We start from the raw sequence: 19556 nt of genomic DNA, 5'->3' as shown, positions 1-19556 counted from the left end.
GCAGGCAGGCGGGGCGAGCCTTGCATGTGGAGTTCGCATTTGGTGACATTGATACATTGCAGCATCCCACTAGTCAGTTGGGGCTTGGTCCTGGGTGGGGCTAAAAGTCCTCAGCTCCTTACACAGTTGGGCCCTGGTTAGCACCAGCTCTTTCCAGTTCAGCTCCAAGTGAGGTTGCTGTATATGGCAGAACGATTCTCCCAAGAGGGCACAGTACTGCCGAAGACTGAAGTGATGCCCTGAAATGGAGCTTGCTGATTCCGTGGCCTCACTGACCTTCCTTCGCTCTCATGCTAGGGCGGTCTCCTAGATCCAATCACAAACCCAAACTCTCTGCTGCTGATGCGGTGTGCTGCTGCCACACAGCCATACCTGCCCGAGCTAGCAGCTGAGCAGCCTCTTTGCTGTTGACTTCTCTCCTCATGGCCCCAGTTTCTCCTCTCACTTGACTGAAGGTGTTTCTGTCCATGCAGCCCCTTGACACCCAGCTGTCTGCCATCGTGTACTTCCTGCGCCGGTGCTTGATTTTCTGTTTTCAAGCTTTTGGAGCAGTAGTGAAAAGTGTTTAATCCAGCAGTTCCCAAACTGTGGGTCGTGACAGATGGGGTCATGGCAATACCAAGCGTGCAGAGGACACCATTTTACAAAATGGCCTCCCCCGCACGGTGTGCCCTCAGATGCACCGTATGCACAAGGTCACGTCGCACAGAGGAAGCTGTTTTGCTCTACAACACGGCACCCTCCATGCAGCATGACCTCGCACGCACCGTATGTGTGTGAGGTCATGCAGTCCAGAGGACACCATCTTGTAAAGCAAAATGGCATCCTCCTTGCCGCATGACCTTGCATGTACAGTGTGTGTGAGGTCAGGCCGCAGGAAGGACGCCTTTTTTAGACTGCAACTTCCATGCTGTCTGGGGTAGTGGGAAACAATGCATCTGAAAATGGGGTCATGCCGGGAATATGTTTGGGAACCGCTGGTTTAACCGATGCAGTTTACAGCATGTGCTCCTGCTTAATCTGGAAAAGCAGAATTTCCAGCAATGAGGGCTTATTCTGAGTCTTGAAATCTACCAACGCAATGCCAATGTGGATCCTGATCCATGAAAGCACTTAAGCTCATGCTTAAATGAAAGCATTTGAGTAGTCCCATGGATGTCAGTAATCCAGTGGGTCTAGTTGCATGCTTAAAATTAGCAGGTACTTGATTGCTTACCTGGATCGGAGCCTCTGGGCTCAGTTCTGCCAGGTGCTGAGTACTCTTCCTGTTCCAGCAAAGCACGTAAGCACCTGTGTAACATTAAGCAGGTGAGTAGTTCTGTCGTCTTGGTGTCACTCGTGCTTTGAGTTAAACGTGTGCCAGTACATTGCTGTGTCAGGAACATGGAGTGCTCATTAGCTTGCGGAACTGGACCCTTCATGAGTAATTTGCTTTGTTCTTTGTTACTCTAAAATTTTACGGTAGGTCTGTATGGAAGGATCTATATGACTCCATGATACATAAAGGCAGGCTTGTAGGCTGGAACCTAATATACATTCATTTATGCTTTGCATGCATTTATACTCTTTCTGAGAACAGCTATTCCGGATTAAACCCCAGATAATGAGGTACTGTACAGTGTTTCATTATATGGTTAAGGGAAAAACAGCTTTCTTTTCCAAGGCATTTTATTATGCTTTTGCAAATGAACACCTTGTCGTAGAGAGAAACAAATAAAGGTGCTTACTAGCACAGGTTCTGGATAAAATGTATGGGAATACATGACTGACTGACTGTTTCAAAATTTGCACCAGAATTTAATTGAAAGCTTCATAATGGCAAAGTAATGTTGCAGTTTGTCTCTTTCTTGCTGACAATTGCAAATTGTTTTTAAGCTGCCGTGGGGAAAATACATTCTCTGTGTTTGCATCCCCTTCCTCCCAAGGCTGTAAATCCTTCAGGAAGCCAACGCCTCCCCTTTCTCATTTAATCTCCTCAGGGAAAGAAGATGGCGATCTGCGCAGACAACATAACAGGTGTCACAGTAAAGGACATGGTAGCTGAAGCAGAAGACTATTCAAGCTTGGAGGGAGCTTTTGTATGCCAGTCTACGATCATCCCATCAGACAGTAAGGGGTTCAGAACAGCACTGGCACTGCAGTCCAACAGCATTGCTGATACGTTCTTAGGTATGTAGTTTTGTGCCTTTACTTTTTGTTCATGAGGAAGACTCTGCAGGCTGTTCTGCTGCAAATAAGAAAAAGGGTGATATTATTTTATGGTTTAATTCTGCAAATGCGCATCAGTTGGACTTGCAGTTGCTTAGCTTCTCTGTGGATAAGGCTCACTATTTATTAGTTTGCACTTGGTCACTGTTCTGGGGGTGCAGTTCAGACCAGTAAGCAGTTGTGTCAGCACTTGCCCTGCGACCCAGGGTGCCTTACAGTACTTTGCTGCTGTAGCTCCCAGCCTGGGATGCTCCCAGCCAGCCTACAAGCGTGCAGATTACACTCTTAGGGTACATCTGCACTTAAGCTACCACAGCAGCAGCTATGCCACTGTAGTATTTCAGTGTGGACACTACCAGGGAGGGCTTCTTCCATTGGTATAGGTAATTCACCTCCCTGAGCAGCAGTAGCTAGGTTTATGGAAGAATTCTTCTGTTGACCTAGCTCTGTCTGTATCTGGGGTGTGGATTTTTACATTTCTCAGGGGAGTGGATTGTTCACACCTCTGAGAGATGTAGCTGTGTCAATGTAAGTTCCCAGTGTAGACCAGCCCTGAGTGTCTGTGTGCTAGGCAGCTCTGAACCCAGCAGCTTGTCTACAACCCAGCTTTGGCTTCCACCAGCCTTGGTTACAAACAGCAGGGTGACCCAGGGTGACACACTCCCAGTCCTGAATTTCCCCCAAACTGCATGCCCTGAAGTCTCCAGCCCTCCCCTGTACCACTCAGAGAAATCATAAGGTTCCTCGCTCCTTTAAAGAGACAGAAGCACATTACAGCTAGTTAACTTAACTGGGGTAATACACTCTTCACTGCAAACACTGAGTTGGTCTATAGAAAAAATAAAACCAATTTATTAACAAAATATACATATGATAAGGAATGAAGATAGAAATAGTTGCAAGTAAAACAAAAGAAAATATGCTTTCTAGTGGCTAAGACTTAACGTAACAAGCTACAGTCTTTGTTCAAGATAGATTTCTTACCTGTCTTTCTTATTTCCAGCCATAGGTGCCTTTCTCCCAGTCAGGACCTTCCACAGAAACACCAGGGGTTGGTTTCCCTTGTCTTCCTAGGTGAAAGATCTTTGCCTAAGCAAGTTTCTCACCTATATTCAGTTTCTGATAACTTCAGCCTCCTTTGGTTGAAGGACCCATCTTTCCCAGCTTGCAACAGCTCTGTTCTCTTGTGTCTGTTTTGTGATGGATGGGCCAGCGTGGCTTTCTGTCTCTGCTTGTATCCACTAAAGTTCAATGACCTTATTTCAAGATGCAAGATGACCTCATGCTGATCTTCCTTTCCTGTATTCGTCCCATCTCCCTGCTGATTTGAATGTAAATGGAGCTTCCATTGTTTTTGGTCATCCCTTGCTTAATTTCATTGGTGACAGGTAGATAGCTGCCTTCCTTCCTGTATGGGTACAACCTATTTCTCCTTTTGTTTAGTCACAAACTGCAAAGCCTAATATCAATGAGTATCCACAGTTCCTGAGACAGTGTTAATACATGCATTTCACAAGGATATTAATCACCAGTGTGTCATTAGCTTTCAGAAAAGACCTTACTTGATATACTTTTATAACATAGTAATATTGTATACAATCAGTTGCTTCAATTACTTATCACTTGACATTCAGACCCTCTGTCTTTATAGTCCAGATAAACTTTCTTCTCCCTGCTGGAAGCTGTCTCCTCCCTCACTTGCTAGCTTAGTTTACCTAATATGTAAATGGACAATCATTGTCTCTGCTTGTTGACCGGGCTGGTCAGAGAAGCAAATACACATTCCTTTGCGTACGGCAGATCTTTTTACCAACTCCCTCTGACAGGCCTGGTTTAAACACATTTTAGTCATAATTCCCAGTATATATCCCTAACTTTTAATACATACTCCATATAGACATCACACAAGAATATGGAGGTTCAGTGAGCTATTAGTTTTCCAATGACATATGACATAACATCTGTTAGATACAGATTATGACATAAGTGAGTTGGGGCACACTGACCTGGTCCGGCCAGCTGAAACTTATTATCTGAGGCCAGTAAGCCCTTGCCCTCTGGCACTGAGATGCTGTTAGGGTCACATGCTCCTCATGTGTTTTGCCCTTCTCTGATCATTGAGGAGATGGCTCAATAGAGGTGCCCTGTGTAACAGGTGGGGAGTGCTTGAGCTGTGACAGACACCGGCACTTTTCAGGCACCACCAGGAACAAGGTAGCACAATACAGCACAGAAATAAAGGTGAGAGTGCCTTATAATCAGAACACTTTCAGGAGTCTTGCTTGAAGATATCTGGCAGGGGCAATGGCGGAGGTATTTTAGGAAAGAAACCTGTTGCTATGGTTTCACTATAATATATTTAGGAATAGATTGAGAGTTTAGTCTCAGCCCAGAGTAAGGAGTAGTGCATAGCTGCACCGCCCCCGGAGCAAACCAGAGAGGTATTTAGAGTCACAATTCAATCTCTGGTTCCCCCTTTGCTCCATGGAAGAATTAAGTGGCTACTGATCTATACCATTAACTGATTGCTTTTCCCATTGTGTCGACTCAGCTGTGCTGGTCAACGCAAGGCAGGGAAGAACAAAAGCTCTTCCCGTTCCCTGCCTTTCACCATCTCACCTGTGCAGGAAGTGGAGCCGTGACATGTGAAGTCTGTTGTCCACCATATTGTCTTATGTAGGCCCCTCAGCCCCATGGCTCACAGTGCATGGGGATAAGGGAGCTGCTTAGGAATTTCAACACGAAATAATTGAAAAATATTTATTGAAAAAAATGTTTGTGAATTCCCTCCCCCTTGCTTATTGCCTATCTCTAATGGACTAGGGTCATCCTCCTCTTTGAGAGTAAAACCCCTCATGGTGGAAGTCTCTGCAGATACAGAGCATGGAGCATGAACCTTGAATTCCCGAGAGTGGTATGCCCATGCATAGGTTGCGGGCAGCGCGGGGAAGCTCACACTAATTCCTATGCAGTCCCTGTTGTCTGGATAGAGGATTCACTTGTGAGGGTTGTAGACATGGGATCCTCCACAAACTACACATGTCCTTTGAAAAATGTAGAACTTTATCCCATGCTGTTAATTTGTACTAGTCCTTTTTATTGCATACACTTCGATAATAAAATTGTACCTTATGAGATGTGTAGAAATTCACAGGTTTGTTTGTTTTTTTTAAATTGGGCATAAGGTGAAATTACTGGACACATTGTTAATTAGCAAATCAAATGCTATTATTGGAAAGCACACTTTGTAAGAAGTAGAAAGCACGTAGAAAGTAGAAGAAACAAGAAAGTAGAAAGTACGTACCTTTCAAAAATCACAGGCTTAATTTGTTCTCTTTTGTTTGCTGCTATTTTTAGGAGCAACGGTTGGAACCACACTAGGAAATATTAACATTGAAGCAGATATGTTTCCACGTTCTCCAAGGACAATACCCGATGTGCATTTCTTTTTCAAGTAGGTGGAAAATGCTATGTTGGAGGAACATCAGCGCTCTTGAATTGTTTAAAGGGAATGTAGTCTTAGGCAGAAGATCTTTAAGGCACTCTTCCAGTCTGGCTCATACTGATGGGTGTGCTGATGAGTGGGTTGTGAAATCACCGAATGCAGTGGCTGGCACAAATTTGAGTTATTCCTGATTTACACAGAGGAGAGCCTGGATATTTCCAGGTGCCATCTTCAGCTTTGTGTTCCGGGTTCTGGCTTCTCCTTCATTTACTTTTTAAATGTGTGCTTTACAGTTACATACTTTCTTTTGCATTCTTTTTTTTTTTTTTACGTTTATGTTGCAAAAATGAACTGGGGAAAAAAACCACTTGGTTGAGACTTGCTCAGCCTACAGTGCCCTCTTCCTAGTTTGTTCCTCCAGATAATATCCCTGCCAGTGACCCTGCGTGGGGTCAGATTATTGTCGTTTTAATCCATCAGCCTACAGAGCACATATTGATGCACCATATGCCATTCTCCAAGTGCTGCCCACCTTCTGCAATGACAGGGAAATGTAGTTTGCAGCTTCCTGAGTTAGTGGGGTGAATGAGTCGACTGTAGTATCTTCCGCAGAGTAACATTCAGATCATGTTATGTTTTTCTAATGCTGTTATTTTGGGTTGGGGGAGGGAGGCTGTTCCTCAGAGGGGAGCCTAATGGTGACTTGGGTCAGAATGAGTCATCCCTGCTGGAAGTTAGGCCGAGTCCCCAGACTCTCAATAGCTGTAGGTGCACACATGTGCAAATACTAAGTCCTGGTCTACACTGGCCACGGATTTAGGCGGCAGTTGACGGCAGATATGGACGCTACGTATAGCAACTTGCGTATCTCCTGTTGACTTCCTAATGTCTACTTACCGCGGTGTCTCCACTGTGCTGCGCCGACAGGAAATGCCTTTCCGTCGATGCAGACACATGCTACGCTTCTTGCCGGGGTGGATTAACAGAGTCGACTTCTTCCTAATGGGTTCGATTGAGTGAGTCTACACTGCTGCTCAATCGAATCTGCAAAATCGATCCTGCACTGCCGGCGGTGCCCATATACACACACCCATATACACTAGGATTGGGTGCATCCATGTAAATATGCATTTATTGTGCTATATGTAATTTTTTAAAGTAAAATCAATATTCATTGCAAATTTTGCTCTTATTTCATATTAGGTCTTCTACAGTTACAACCTCCTGTGAAAATGGACGTGCAGCTGTTGTGGTAATGAGGTGTAATCCCATGAAACCAGGACGAGAAGATATTTCAGTCCCCAGGTATTTAATTATTTGTATTACAATAGTGCCTAGATGCCCCAGTCCTCTTAAGCCATACTTGGCAAAACTCTTTTTGTTGCCTTACATTAGCAAGTAGTAAGAAGTGCTTTCTCCTATCTATGACTGTCCAGGAGATCTCACACATTTCTTCCAGGTGAGTACCTAGCCACAGTGATCCATGCCTATGTCACCTCCAGGTGAACTGCTGGTAGCACTTTCTAGCTATTGCTGGCTGTGAGGCCCTGTGGAAGCACCAGCAGATCCCATATACAGCAGGAAAGCCAGGAAAGAGTGCATGATAGGGAGTTTATTTTACCTCTGCATTTTGCACTCGTGCAACCTCTGCTAAAATACTGTGTCCTGTTCTGGTGCTCACAATTCAAGGAGGATGTTAATAAATTGGAGAGGGTTCACGGAAGAGCCAAGAGAATGGTTAAAGTATTGGAAAACATGCCTTATATTGATAGAAGCAAAGAGCTCAAATCTGTTTAATTCAACAAAGAGAAAGTTAAGGGTTGATTTGATCAATAAGTACCTACATAGGGAATGAAATTTGATACTAGAGGACTCTCCAATTTAACATACAAAGCTATAACACGATAGACAAATTCAGACTGGAAATGAGGTGCACATTTTTAGCAGTGAAGGTAATCAATCATTGAAACAATTTACCAAGGGGTCCTGGTGGATTTTCCATCATTAGAAATTTTTAAATCAAGATTGGTTGTTTTTCTAAAATCTAAGTCTGGTTTAATCAGGAATTAATTCAGGGAATTCCTGTGACCTGAGTTATATAGGAAATCTGACTAGAAAATCACAATAGTCCATCGTGGCTTTATAATCTCTGAATCTGTGCCATACCTTTTATGCTCCACTGACTCCTACAAGTCCCAGTCATGGACCAGGACCCCATTGTCTTAGGTGTGGTACAAACAAAGAACAAAAAGATCGTCCCTGCCCCAAAGAGTTTACAATCCAAGATAAGACAAGAGACAACAGATGGAAGAGTACAAGGAAACAGTGAGACCATATTGGTCAGCATAACAGACAGTGGTTTTAGCATGCCAGCAGACTAATTGTTCTCAAATGTTTTGTAGTTATAACAGCAAAGGACAATTATAAGGAGGGATTTAAGCCATTATAGGGTGGGGCATGGAGGTTGTCCCAGTGTGTCCTTTGAGTTAGGCCTGGTGCCAGAGATCACTCCCTCCTGACTTCCCTTCATCTGGGTTATAAGCAAGTCCAGGCACCTTTTTTTTCCCCAAAGTGCATCCCCTTTCCAAAAGCCTCATCCATAATGACATCCATAAGCGTAAATAGGCCCTTACTCAGAGACACCTAGGGCATGCTTCCTCTCTGGTTCCCCCCTTCACGGGGGCAGTGGGTTCAAACTACATCCGAGCAGATTTAGATTAAATCTCAGGAAACGCTTCCTAGCTGTAAGAACAGCAGGACAGTGGAACAGACTGCCTTGGGAGGTTGTACAAGCAACTTCACTGGAGGTTTTTAAAAGGAGGCTGGGTAGCCATCTGTCTTGGATGATTTAGACATAACAAATCCTGCATCTTGGTGGGGGTTAGACTAGATGACACTTGCAGTCTCTTCTAGCCCTATCATTCTTCCCTGCACCTGGAAACCGTCTCTGTTTCTGGAACCTTTCTTTGCATTACTCCTTTTACTCTGCTTAAGGAAGAGCCCCTGCCTCTCTGGGACTGGGTTGTATTCATTAGTCTCTCACTCCACTGTCTCCTTAAACAGGAGTCTCTCCACCTCTCCTCCCTGGAGCTGGGTTCTGTTGATCAGATGATCTAATTATTCTTAAGCAGGAATCCTCAGCTCTCCTCATGGGAACTGAGTTAGGGGTTAGCCAGCTGTAGGGCTTTAATAGCTTCTTCCTCAGCTGACCCCTTTTCCTTAATCAGCCTCAGCTGGCCAGCCTTTCCATACTAGGAACAACTTGTGTCTGCCTTGTCATGAGGAAGGAAGCTCCCTTTATGCTAATTCCTGTCTCCCAGTTCATCACCAATTGGTTGAGGAAGAGGAGAGCGTTGCCCCGCCCCTTCTGCCAGGCCCATTAAAGAAATAGTAACAGGGTTTCTCCCCCAAACACTTCTTTCTCCCAGGACTGCTTCCTCTCTCCCCAATATCTCCCAAGTCCTTGCATATATAATTACTAGAGGTCAGGATGAGCCTCATTCTGTCCACCTTCAGGCAAAATGCAAAGTTCGTATTTTTGGACAAGCCATCCCCTCAATTTATGGAAGAAAAGAAGATGAAGATAGGAAGGATAATGCAGAGGTTAGGGTGTTATCTTGGGATTCAGGAGACCTTAGTTCAATTACCTGCTCTGCCACAGACTTCCTGTGTGACCCTGGGCAAGTCACTTAGCCTCTCTGTGCCTCAGTTCCCCATCTATACAATCTATACTTCTCTAGCTCACAAAGGTGTTGCAAGGCTAAAAACATTGAAGATTGTGAAGTGATTAAATATTATGGTAAAGGGGGTCATATAAGTACTTTGGACTGATTGAACAAGATCATGATCCAATAATAATTCAAGCAGAGCATTTAATATCAAAGTAGACGTCTGTATTTGTAACAAAAATGTCTAAATAAGCAATGCCTTCTTTGTAGTTTATTCCTAGTCTAGAGGGTGTGAGATGAAATGGGAAATAGGCCTACCAATGTTCCTGAGAAAATACTCTATGATCCAGAAATGGAGTTCCAAATCAGTCAAATCAAGGCAAGTGAAGTTGGTCTCCTAGCTCTCTGGGTTTTGTTAAGATAAGTCAGAAATGTGTGACAGATTTCAGGATGACACTACAAATCTCTTATAAGTCATTTTTTCTATAGCAAGTATGATCCAGGTTTTCATGAACCAATTGTATATTTTTGGCTGTTGTATAGATTTCCAGTTATTGTCACTATTAGAACCAATCTAGCTGCCAGTAACAACGATTGAGTGAGTGTCATGGAAGTGCAGATAGTGTTCTGTTCTGTTAATTGAATATGAAATTGGGCCATTTGTACTTCTCAGCTTTGTGGAGAAACTGTTATCTGTTCAGTAGGCTGGTAAACATCCTTCTGCTAATTAACTATTACAGAACATGTCTGCCACTTACAGAGGAAACCACCTCAAGCATCACAATTAGAGCAGCAGAAATCAGATTTTAGGCGTCCCATATGGAACAGTCATCTTGGCATGAGAAAGGAGTGATAAAGGATTTTATATCAAGCTTCCATATGATATGAGGAAGCTGAGAGGGATGCAATTGATTTGAAGATGGACTTCCACAGTATGTTGGAGATGTAGAAATTAACTTTTTTCCTCCCTGTGTAATCTATTTAGAGGGAGGTAAGTCAATTTACTTACTAGTTCTGTGTTACAGAGTTCCTCTCTCTGACTTGAAGTATTTGCACAGAGCATGAATTCCTATCCTTGCAAGAGACTACAGCTGGATTTCTGTAGGAACTTTTCCAAATACTAAAAGTAGAAATTATAATAGAATTAATTTTTTTCTCTTCTTAGGAATCCAGTACAGTACGAGTCTTTACAATAAGATAGTTACAGACATGCAACAAATGATTTCAAATTCTTTTTTATGAATAACACTCCAAAGATAAACCTTTCAGCACAGCAGTTTCAATGGCCCTCGCTAGAATAACATCACTAAGTGGAGATTTGTTATTTTTCTGTTAAAATGAAGAATATAACCCTGGGCATAACCCCCCTATATAATACCTTACAAAATCAATACAGAGATTGGGACTTCTGATGATTGGAGATTTTCTGCTTCCACATAAGCTCACCCTGGGTAATAAATTGACAAATAAAACATTTAGCTGTACCGTATAACCAGTTGTTTGAGCATCCACATTATTGAGCCACATACACAACTTTAGATTAGAAAGAGAAAAACACCTGTACAATGACTGCAGCTGTCAGGCTCGCACATTGTCTGTTTCAATGATGTAGCACACCACCTGAAGACATTTGGCCTCCAGTCTGTGATTTCTCCTTTATGGTGGTTTCCCCGTCTCAATCCCATGAGTTCGTAACACATAACTGCAGATCAATAATGTCCAACTAACTTGTAAAATTACAGGAAGCTGCATTGAAATCCACCCCATGGATCAGTCTGGGTTGCCCCTGCCAACTCTACCTTCTCCCTGCAGTCCTGGGCTGGATCTGACCAGTGCTTACAATGGCTGCCGGTTTTGTACCCCTAACAGAACTCACTACTGATTGGCCAGGAGCTTCCAGCTTCTAACTAAGGGGGTGGGGCATTTGTGTACATCAGTATTTTCCCCAGGAATTAAAATTAGGGGGGCGATGTTTGAATTTACAGGGGGTGAGGGCTGAGGAGTGAGACCATGAGGGTGAAGATGGGCTATTTGGCACTATAGTAAAAACTGAAAAATGTTTTACAACCATTTAATTAGATTTAACTCATGTTTTAAAACCATCACACCAATTAAAGCCGGCTACTCAAGCCTTCTATGAAGCATTACATCTTTCTTGGTTTCTTGTAATTTTGCACAACTCTGTTAATGAACTTCTCAAATGCATTCCGTTCATCTCTAGTGGCTTGTCATGTGTCCGGGTACCTCCAGTCCTTCAGTTGATATGCTCATTAGTTCATTCACATGATCTGGCAGAAGGTGACTTCTTTCAGAACACAAAATTCTATTCAGTGATGAAAAAGAATGCTCAACTGTAGCTGTTGTGACTAGGAGTAGCAAGAGATTAATTCCTACTTCTTTCATCCCAGGAAACATAGCACAAAGATTGGGTTGAGCCACTAGTGATGATAAAAAAAGAAGTTGCGGTCAAATCTTCATTCATTTATCACATGATATTCCACTCAGTGTTCAAGCTCTCTATTCTGTCCTGATCACATGGCAGCCTCATTGCTGGTGGTGCCTCACTCCACTCAACTGTCTGCGTTTTTTAAGATAGGCATCTGTAAAAGCTACTTAGAGGTTGAGTAGAATCCAGAAGTTGCTGGTGTAGATGGGTAAGAATCAAATCAGTACTTTTTCAACTGGCTTAACAAACGCTTCTTGTCCTCTTCACTTGAGGATTCAATATAAATGTCTTCATTAGTCAACTTCTGGACTGAAATCTTTGCTTCTTCCAGTATGTTGTCAATGGATAGCTCTCTGATTGATCCAAGTGTAGCTCTATTGCTAACAAACATCTAGTACTTTGTAGCAGATGGCATTGTTTAGTGACCCAAGTGGTTTCAACAGCAGACTTACAAGAGAGAGAATGGTGATTGTCTTCTCTGAACGTAGTAGCAAAAGTAGTCACCAGCCTCACTACTTAGATCTGTCCCACCTTGGTAGATACTTTCCAAAGTCAGTAATAACGATTTAAGTAATTTTCACACTTCGCTTATGAGAGAGCCTGAGATTTTTCCCAGGTTGGACTAATCTGAACTTTAGTCCCAGAGCATCTTCTAGTTTTTTCTAAGACGTTCAGTGTTTATGGACTCTTGTTGAAAAAAGCGTATAACAAAGATGTTACATGTATGGTTTTTTTAAATGTCTTTTGATGATTCTGCAGCTTGTGCTAGTGCTAGTTGAGTAGATCGTAGAATCGTAGGACTGGAAGAGAACTTGAGAGGTCTTCTAGTCCAGTCCCCTGCACTCAAGGCAGGACAAAGTATTATCTAGACCATTCCTGAGAGGTTTTTGTCTGACCTGCTCTTAAAAACCTGCAATGACAGAGATTCCACAACCTCCCTAGGCAATTTATTCCAGCGCTTAACTACTCTGACCATTAAGAAGCTTTTTCTAATGTCCAACCTAAACTTCCTTTGCCCATTGCTTCTTGTCCTATCCTCAGAGGTTAAGGACTACAGTTTTTCTCCCTAGTTCTTGTAACAACCTTTTATGTACTTGAAAACTGTTATCATGTCCCCCCTCAGTTTTCTGTTCCCCAGACTAAACAAGCCCACTTCTTTCAATCTTTCCTCATCGCTTATATTTTTTAGACCTTTAATAATTTTTGTTGATCTCCTCTGGATTTTCTCCAATTTGTCTACAACTTTCCTGAAATGTGGCTCCCAGAACTGGACACAATACTCCAGTTGAGGCTGTATCAGTGCAGAATAGAGCAAAATTACTTCCCATATCTTGCTTACAACACTCCTGCTAATACATCCCAGAGTGATATTTTCTTTTTTTGCAACAGTGTTACTCTGTTGACTCATATTTAGCTTGTGATGCACTATGACAGAGTGACCTAGACAAATTGGAGGATTGGGCCAAAAGAAATCTGATGAGGTTCAACAAGGACAAGTGCAGAGTCCTGTACTTAGGACGGAAGAATCCCATGCACAGCTACAGACTGGGAACCGACGGACTAGGCAGCAGTTCTTCAGAAAAGAACCTGGGGGTTACAGTGGATAATAAGCTGGATATGAATCAGCAGCGTGCCCTGATTGCCAAGAAGGCTAATAGCATATTGAGCTGCATTAGTAGGAGCATTGCCAGCAGATCGTGGGACGTGATTATTCCCCTCTGTTCAGCATTGGTGAGGCTGCATTTGGAGTATTGTGTCCAGTTTTGGGCTCCTCAGTACAAAAAGGTTGTAGACAAGTTGGAGAGAGTCCAGTGCAGGGCAACAAAAATGGTTAGGGGGCTGGAGCACAAGACTTATGAGGAGAGATTGAGGGAACTGGGCTTGTTTAGTCTGCAAAAGAGAAAAATGAGGGGGGATTTGATAGCAGTCTTTAACTACCTGAAAGGGGGTTCCAGGGAGGATGGAGCTAGGCTGTTCTCAATGGTAGTAGATGACAGAATGAGGAACAATGGTCTCAAGTTGCAGGGCGGGAGGTCTAGGTTGGATATTAGGAAAAAGTTTTTTTACTAGGAGGGTGGTGAAGCACTGGAATGGGTTACCTAGGGAGATGGTGGAATCTCCATTTTTAGAGGTTTTTAAGCTGCGGCTTGACAAAGCCCTGGCTGGGATTATTTAGCTGAGGTTAGTCCTGCTTTGAGCAGGGGGTTGGACTAGATGACCTCCTGAGGTCCCTTCCAACTCTATGATTCTATGATCCCTTTCCACAGTATTCCTTCCTAGGCAATCATTTCCAATTTTGTATGTGTGTAATTAATTGTTCCTTCCTAAATGGAGTACTTTGCATTTATCCTTATTGAATTTCATTCTATTTACTTCAGACCTTTTCTCCAGTTTGTCCAGATCATTTTGAATTTTAATCCTGTCCTCCGAAGCACTTGCAACCCATGCCAGATTGGTATCATTCACAAACTTTATCAGCGTACTCTCTATGCCATTATCTAAATCATTGATGAAGATATTGAACAGAACCAGACCCAGGACCAATGCCTCCGGAACCCCATGTGATATGCCTTTCCAGCTTGACTGTGAACCACTGATAGCTACTCTCTGGGAATGGTTTTCCAACCAGTTATGCATCTACCTTGTAGTAGCTCCATCTAGGTTGTCTTTCTATAGTTTGTTTATGAGAAGGTCATGCAAGACAATATCAAAAGCCTTTCTAAAGTCAAGATATACCACATCTACTGCTTCCCCGCATCCACAAGGCTCATTGCCCTGTCCAAGAAAGCTATTAGGTTAGTTTGATGCGATTTGTTCTTGACAAATCCATGCTGACTGTTACTAATCACTTTATTGTCTTCTAGGCATTTGCCAATTTAATTGCTTAATTATTTTCTCCATTATCTTTCTGAGTACTGAAGTTAAGATGGCCTCTGCAATGTGTGTAGGAAAGATTAGGATTACACTTTTTTCTGAGCAAAACTTGTACTCCACCATGTCTTCCAGAGAAGTTTTCAGCTCCATCAAATTCAAAAGCAGCCATCTGTTTGGGGTCCAATTTATGAGCATTAAACTCCTCTAAGATGTAGGTCATCACAGATGCAGCCAATATGTCTTCTATAACCTGAACATCTAGAAATACATCTACTGGTCTACCACTGACATCAAGATAATGTATGCAATGTCTTAATACTTGATGCCCGTTTGCATCGGTGCATTCATCAGCTATGTATGCAAATTTTATGAATGTGGTGAAAGAATTCTTCAGTTTTCAGCTGCTGAGTCTTTCACTGTTGCAACGCATGCTTCTAAGCAATCAAGTTGAGTTTCTTGCAGAAAGACAGTGAACATTTGCCTGTCTTGTTCAGAACCAGTGTCCAACTTCAAGGTTAACAAGTGATAATTCACTTAACATTGGCCTCCAGTTTGTAATGTGTGATATCTCTTGCTTAACTAGAAAGTATGATGTGACAGCCATGTTTATTCGCTTAAACTGTGTTGTGTCTCCAGCATTCTTAACAGCCTCATTAAGTACTTCTAAAACTGTCTTTGACAGTGACTGGCTTCTAAGGCATTCTGCATGTCGAAGCAGTCCAGAGGCTTAGTGTCTTACAGCCTTTTCACATAGTTTGTCAGCATTGGCTTTGCTGATTGGTCTCGCAAACCAAGCTCCTCCATTTTTACCAATTGTAACAGTGAGAAGCTTTCTTTCTTCGTAAGCTTTTTTGCAAGAGGTGCACCAGTACTAATATTTTGTAACTTCAATAAATGGGAAAGTTTGACGTACAAACATCAGGAACTGTCTTTAGGTTATGGAAATATTGTTTCTTCAGTAGGCGGCTGTATTTGTGTTTCGGGCTGTTTGGATGTAGATACACCACTTGAACCTTCAGATGACATGTTGGTATATTCTTGGTTCTTGGTATGTTCTTCATCTTGATTGCTTTGACTACTGTGGGGGTGATGGGGAATTTGGGGGGTGTAAACCCATAGGGAAGCCCTGGTGTACATGCAGGAATGTTTGCCCTTAACAAAGCCTTCCACACAAGCATCAAAACAGCTACTGAGCATGTATAACAACTTCCTGCACGCCCTCTAGTGTGCTGAAATAGCAACTACTTATATGCAGTCACTCAAGGCTCTATACTGCCACCTTGTCTGGGAATGTTTCCATATCAACTCAGAGCAAGTAGAAAGAGCAGCTGTAATAACAGCAATAAGTGTTTTTGGCTGAACACCATGAAATAAGACAATGAAATGGGGTTTACACAAGCTTCTGGGTATCAGGGTGGCAGCAGCGGTTGGGTTACCCACAATATTAATAGAACATTGAGGTTCTGTTTCTAATTCTGTTCTAATTCACAAATATTTGTAATGGTAGGGGAAATGCTAGATGTTAATAGATAAATAGAGTGGGGCAAAATTTAACTTTTTTGTTGCCAGTGAGGGTTATACCAGGAATGAACTCTCTCCAAATATATATAATTTTTTCTAGTAATTTGTAGTATTTCCCCTATAATTGTAGATATTTGCCAATGAAATCATTGGCGTTACATCAAGGATGAATATGGCCTGCTATTTTTCATATACAAAATTTATTCTGTAAAGAATTCAGTCACTAGAGCAAAGGTCTGCATTACCTGGCCACCTAGTGGTAGCTGTATAAATTATGCTGATGAAATACAGCTGTAATTTTGACAGTTTATGCAAATCCATTTTTCTTTATAGAACAGTGACATGAACTTAAACTGTTGAGAACTTTCATTTAGGTGTGGCAGGCAGTGGGGTACAAAGTTAAAATTGCTTAGGCCACAACTTTCAAAGATGGAGACTGATTTAGGTCGCCTCAATTTTCACATGTCCAACTTGAGACACCCCAAATCACTGGCCACCTTTGAAAATTTGGCATTTGGTGTGTAGCAGCCCAGCTAACTTGGCTCAGTCAGTCAATGAATAAATCTTCATAGTTTAGTCACTCTAATTAATTGATTGGAACACATCGGAAAGAAACCCTCAAGTACAAGAGTTAAAATAGATATGCATCAAACACAATTATGAAATCGGAAGTTGATGCAACTTCATCTTAGGAAGTGCTTTTTAAGGGTATTAGTATATTTTAAGGGTATTTGCATATTTATAAAGCTTCACATAATTGGACAGATTCTCCCCTTGCTTACAGTGGTGCACATCTGGAATAACTTCACTGCGTTAAGTAACTGCTTCTAGTCTAGTCTAGTCTATAGCAGTGGTTCTCAATCAGGGGTCCGGTGCCCATTGAGGGCTGCAGTCAGGTTTCAGTAGGTCTGCCAAAATAAACCAGACAGCAGGGCTGGTGTTAGATTCTCTGGGGTCCAGGGCAGAAAGCCCTAACCCAAGCCCCGCTGCCTGGGGCTGAATCTGAGGCCTGAGCAACTTAGCTTCATGGGGCCCCCTGTGGCATGGGGGCCTGGGAAATTGCCCTGCTTGCTACCCCATAATGCCGGCTCTGGCTTTTAATCTACTGGATATGCAGCAAAACAGTTGCTGTGGCACAGGTGGGGTTTTTGTAGCATGTGGGAAGGGGGGCACAGAAAGAAAAAGTTTGAGGACCCTTGGTTTATAGAGTCTCACATCACGCTCATCACCATAGTATCTGTGGTATCTGGACTCTTATTGCCAGAAATTTGTGAGACTAACACCTTTATTTGAAGCTAGATATTTCACTGATAGATTTTTCAATCTCTGGGCTTTTTTGGTTTGGTTTGGATGTTGAATCAATGGGTGGTTATTAATGATGATAATTATTACTAGCGCTCTTCAGCCGTAGACTGGAGGCATAGAATCCAGGCAAGTTCTCCTTTCCTGAGAATGAAAGCCTGTGTCACAGGTGCTAACCACACTTTGTTTTTTTCCTTAGCAAATGCCCTGCTGGCACCTGTGATGGATGCATCTTCTACTTCATGTGGGAAAGTGCAGAAGCCTGCCCGTTGTGCACAGAGTATGACTACCATGAGATTGAGGGAGCTTGTAAAAAAGGATTTCAGGTAGAGGGGCTGATGCATTTGAGTCAGATTGGATGAGTTGTGTTGGCTTGTGGGTGCTCTTAAGTTGCTGTAAAAGCCACAGGGCTAGATTGTGCCAGTACAGCTAGCCCTGTGTAAGAGGCAGCATAGGAACAGACCAAAGAAAGATTCACAATTTGTTCCTTAGGTCCTCTTTGCTCCCAGGGAGAAGTTACCTGCTCTTGGCCTTCTCCATTCACAGTTACTAACCCTTCCCCATTCCAGATCTGCTCTGCTGACCCCCATGTCAGAGGCACGCTCCACCCATTCCCCTCTCTATCCACCCTAATCCTTGCCAGCCCGTGTGAGGAGCAAGCACTGAGCACGCATCCTTTCTCCTCTCTCCATGCTGGCAGTCATGATGCAGGGGAGCGCAGTTGGGTCTCCTCCCAAAATTATTCTTACTTTTAAATTTCAAATTCCTTGGCCAACCTGTTTTGGAGACATGGGGTGGATTCTGTCCTGCATGAGAACTCAGCTCAGTGCCGGAGCGAGGGGTTGGTATCAGAGCTGTCCTGAGCCCCTAGTGTAGAGTCGCTGCCATGCTGCTCTGTGGATATGTCTACACTGCAATCAGAGGTGTCTGAGTTTAGGTAGCACAGAAGACATAGCAGCACAGACTAGTCTGACCAGCACCGAGGGTATGTTTTTGTGCAACAGTGTATGCTTGCACCATCTTCACTGCTATTTTTAGGGAGCAGACTAAATTAGAGCCAGTATGGGCATGCCTACCTGGGGTGCAATCACACCTCTGATTGCAGTGTAGACATGCCCTAAATTGCTCCACTGGGGTGGCTCCTTAATGTCATAGCCTGACTACACCACACCCACTCCCTATATCCAACCTCTCTTCTCCCAACACACTCCGCCATGCTGAAAGGGAGAGGGGGGAACACAGGCAGAGGACCTGACTGCAATAGACTTGTGCCAGCAAGGAGTTCCCCCAGGAGTATATGTCCCCCCAGTGGTAAAACCCACCTATTTTCTCTAATTGCACTACCTCAAAAACATTTTGTTGGCTTAACCTCAAAATGGCCATAAACATTCTCTTTTTCCCATCACTTTTCTATATCCTCTCTTATGTTTTTTTCTTTTTTTAAAGGAAACCTTGTATGTCTGGAACGAGCCAAAGCAATGCATTAAAGGGATTCCCTTGCCTGAGAAAAGGATCAGCGCCTGTGAAACCATGGATTTTTGGTTAAAAGTTGGAGCAGGTGTTGGTGCATTCACAGCTGTTCTGCTCATCGCCTTAACCTGCTACTTCTGGAAGAAAAATCAGAAGTAAGTATTGTGCACGTGAGGTGACATGCAAAAATAAATGAAAAGCCTGATCCAGAGCTCAGTGCAGACCCTAAAAACTCCCATGGATTCCACTGGGCTTTGCCTCAGGCCCTAATACAGTGTAGGAAATGCCATACCCGATCAGTCCAGTGGTCTCATCGACTCCTATTTAAGGTCAGAAGGGACCATTAAGATCATCTAGTCTGACCTCCTGCACAACGCAGGCCACAGAACCTCCCCCACCAACTCCTGTAATAGACCCCTAACCTAAGACTGAGTTACTGAAGTTCTCAAATAATGATTTAAGGACTTCAAGGTACAGAGAATCCTCCAGCAAGTGACCCGTGCCCCATCTGCACAGGAAGGACACGGGTCACTTGCTGGTGGATTCTCTGTACCTAGTCCAATTTCTTGTCTCCAGCAGTGGCCATAACAGATGTTGCCGAGGAAGGTGCAAGATACCCTGA

General features: G+C 43.1%; 1 protein-coding gene across 1 annotated transcript in view; it reads left to right on the top strand.

Moving 5' to 3' along the window:
* Positions 1-19556, top strand: part of ELAPOR2 (endosome-lysosome associated apoptosis and autophagy regulator family member 2) — a 126776-nt gene that overhangs the window by 100938 nt on the left and 6282 nt on the right. The window contains exons 16-20 of the mRNA XM_067564007.1: positions 1980-2169; positions 5566-5662; positions 6857-6958; positions 17664-17790; positions 18911-19089. Of these exons, the coding sequence (XP_067420108.1) occupies positions 1980-2169; positions 5566-5662; positions 6857-6958; positions 17664-17790; positions 18911-19089 (695 nt within the window). The remainder of the gene's footprint in view (positions 1-1979; positions 2170-5565; positions 5663-6856; positions 6959-17663; positions 17791-18910; positions 19090-19556) is intronic.

Source organism: Emydura macquarii, unplaced genomic scaffold (genome assembly GCF_026122565.2).
Source record: "Emydura macquarii macquarii isolate MOO-44397 ecotype Brisbane River unplaced genomic scaffold, CSIRO-AGI_Emac_v2 contig_2636, whole genome shotgun sequence".
Lineage (NCBI taxonomy): Eukaryota > Metazoa > Chordata > Testudines > Chelidae > Emydura > Emydura macquarii.
The sequence above is the reverse complement of the archived record's forward strand: the minus strand, read 5'-3'. Positions and strand labels throughout refer to the sequence as shown.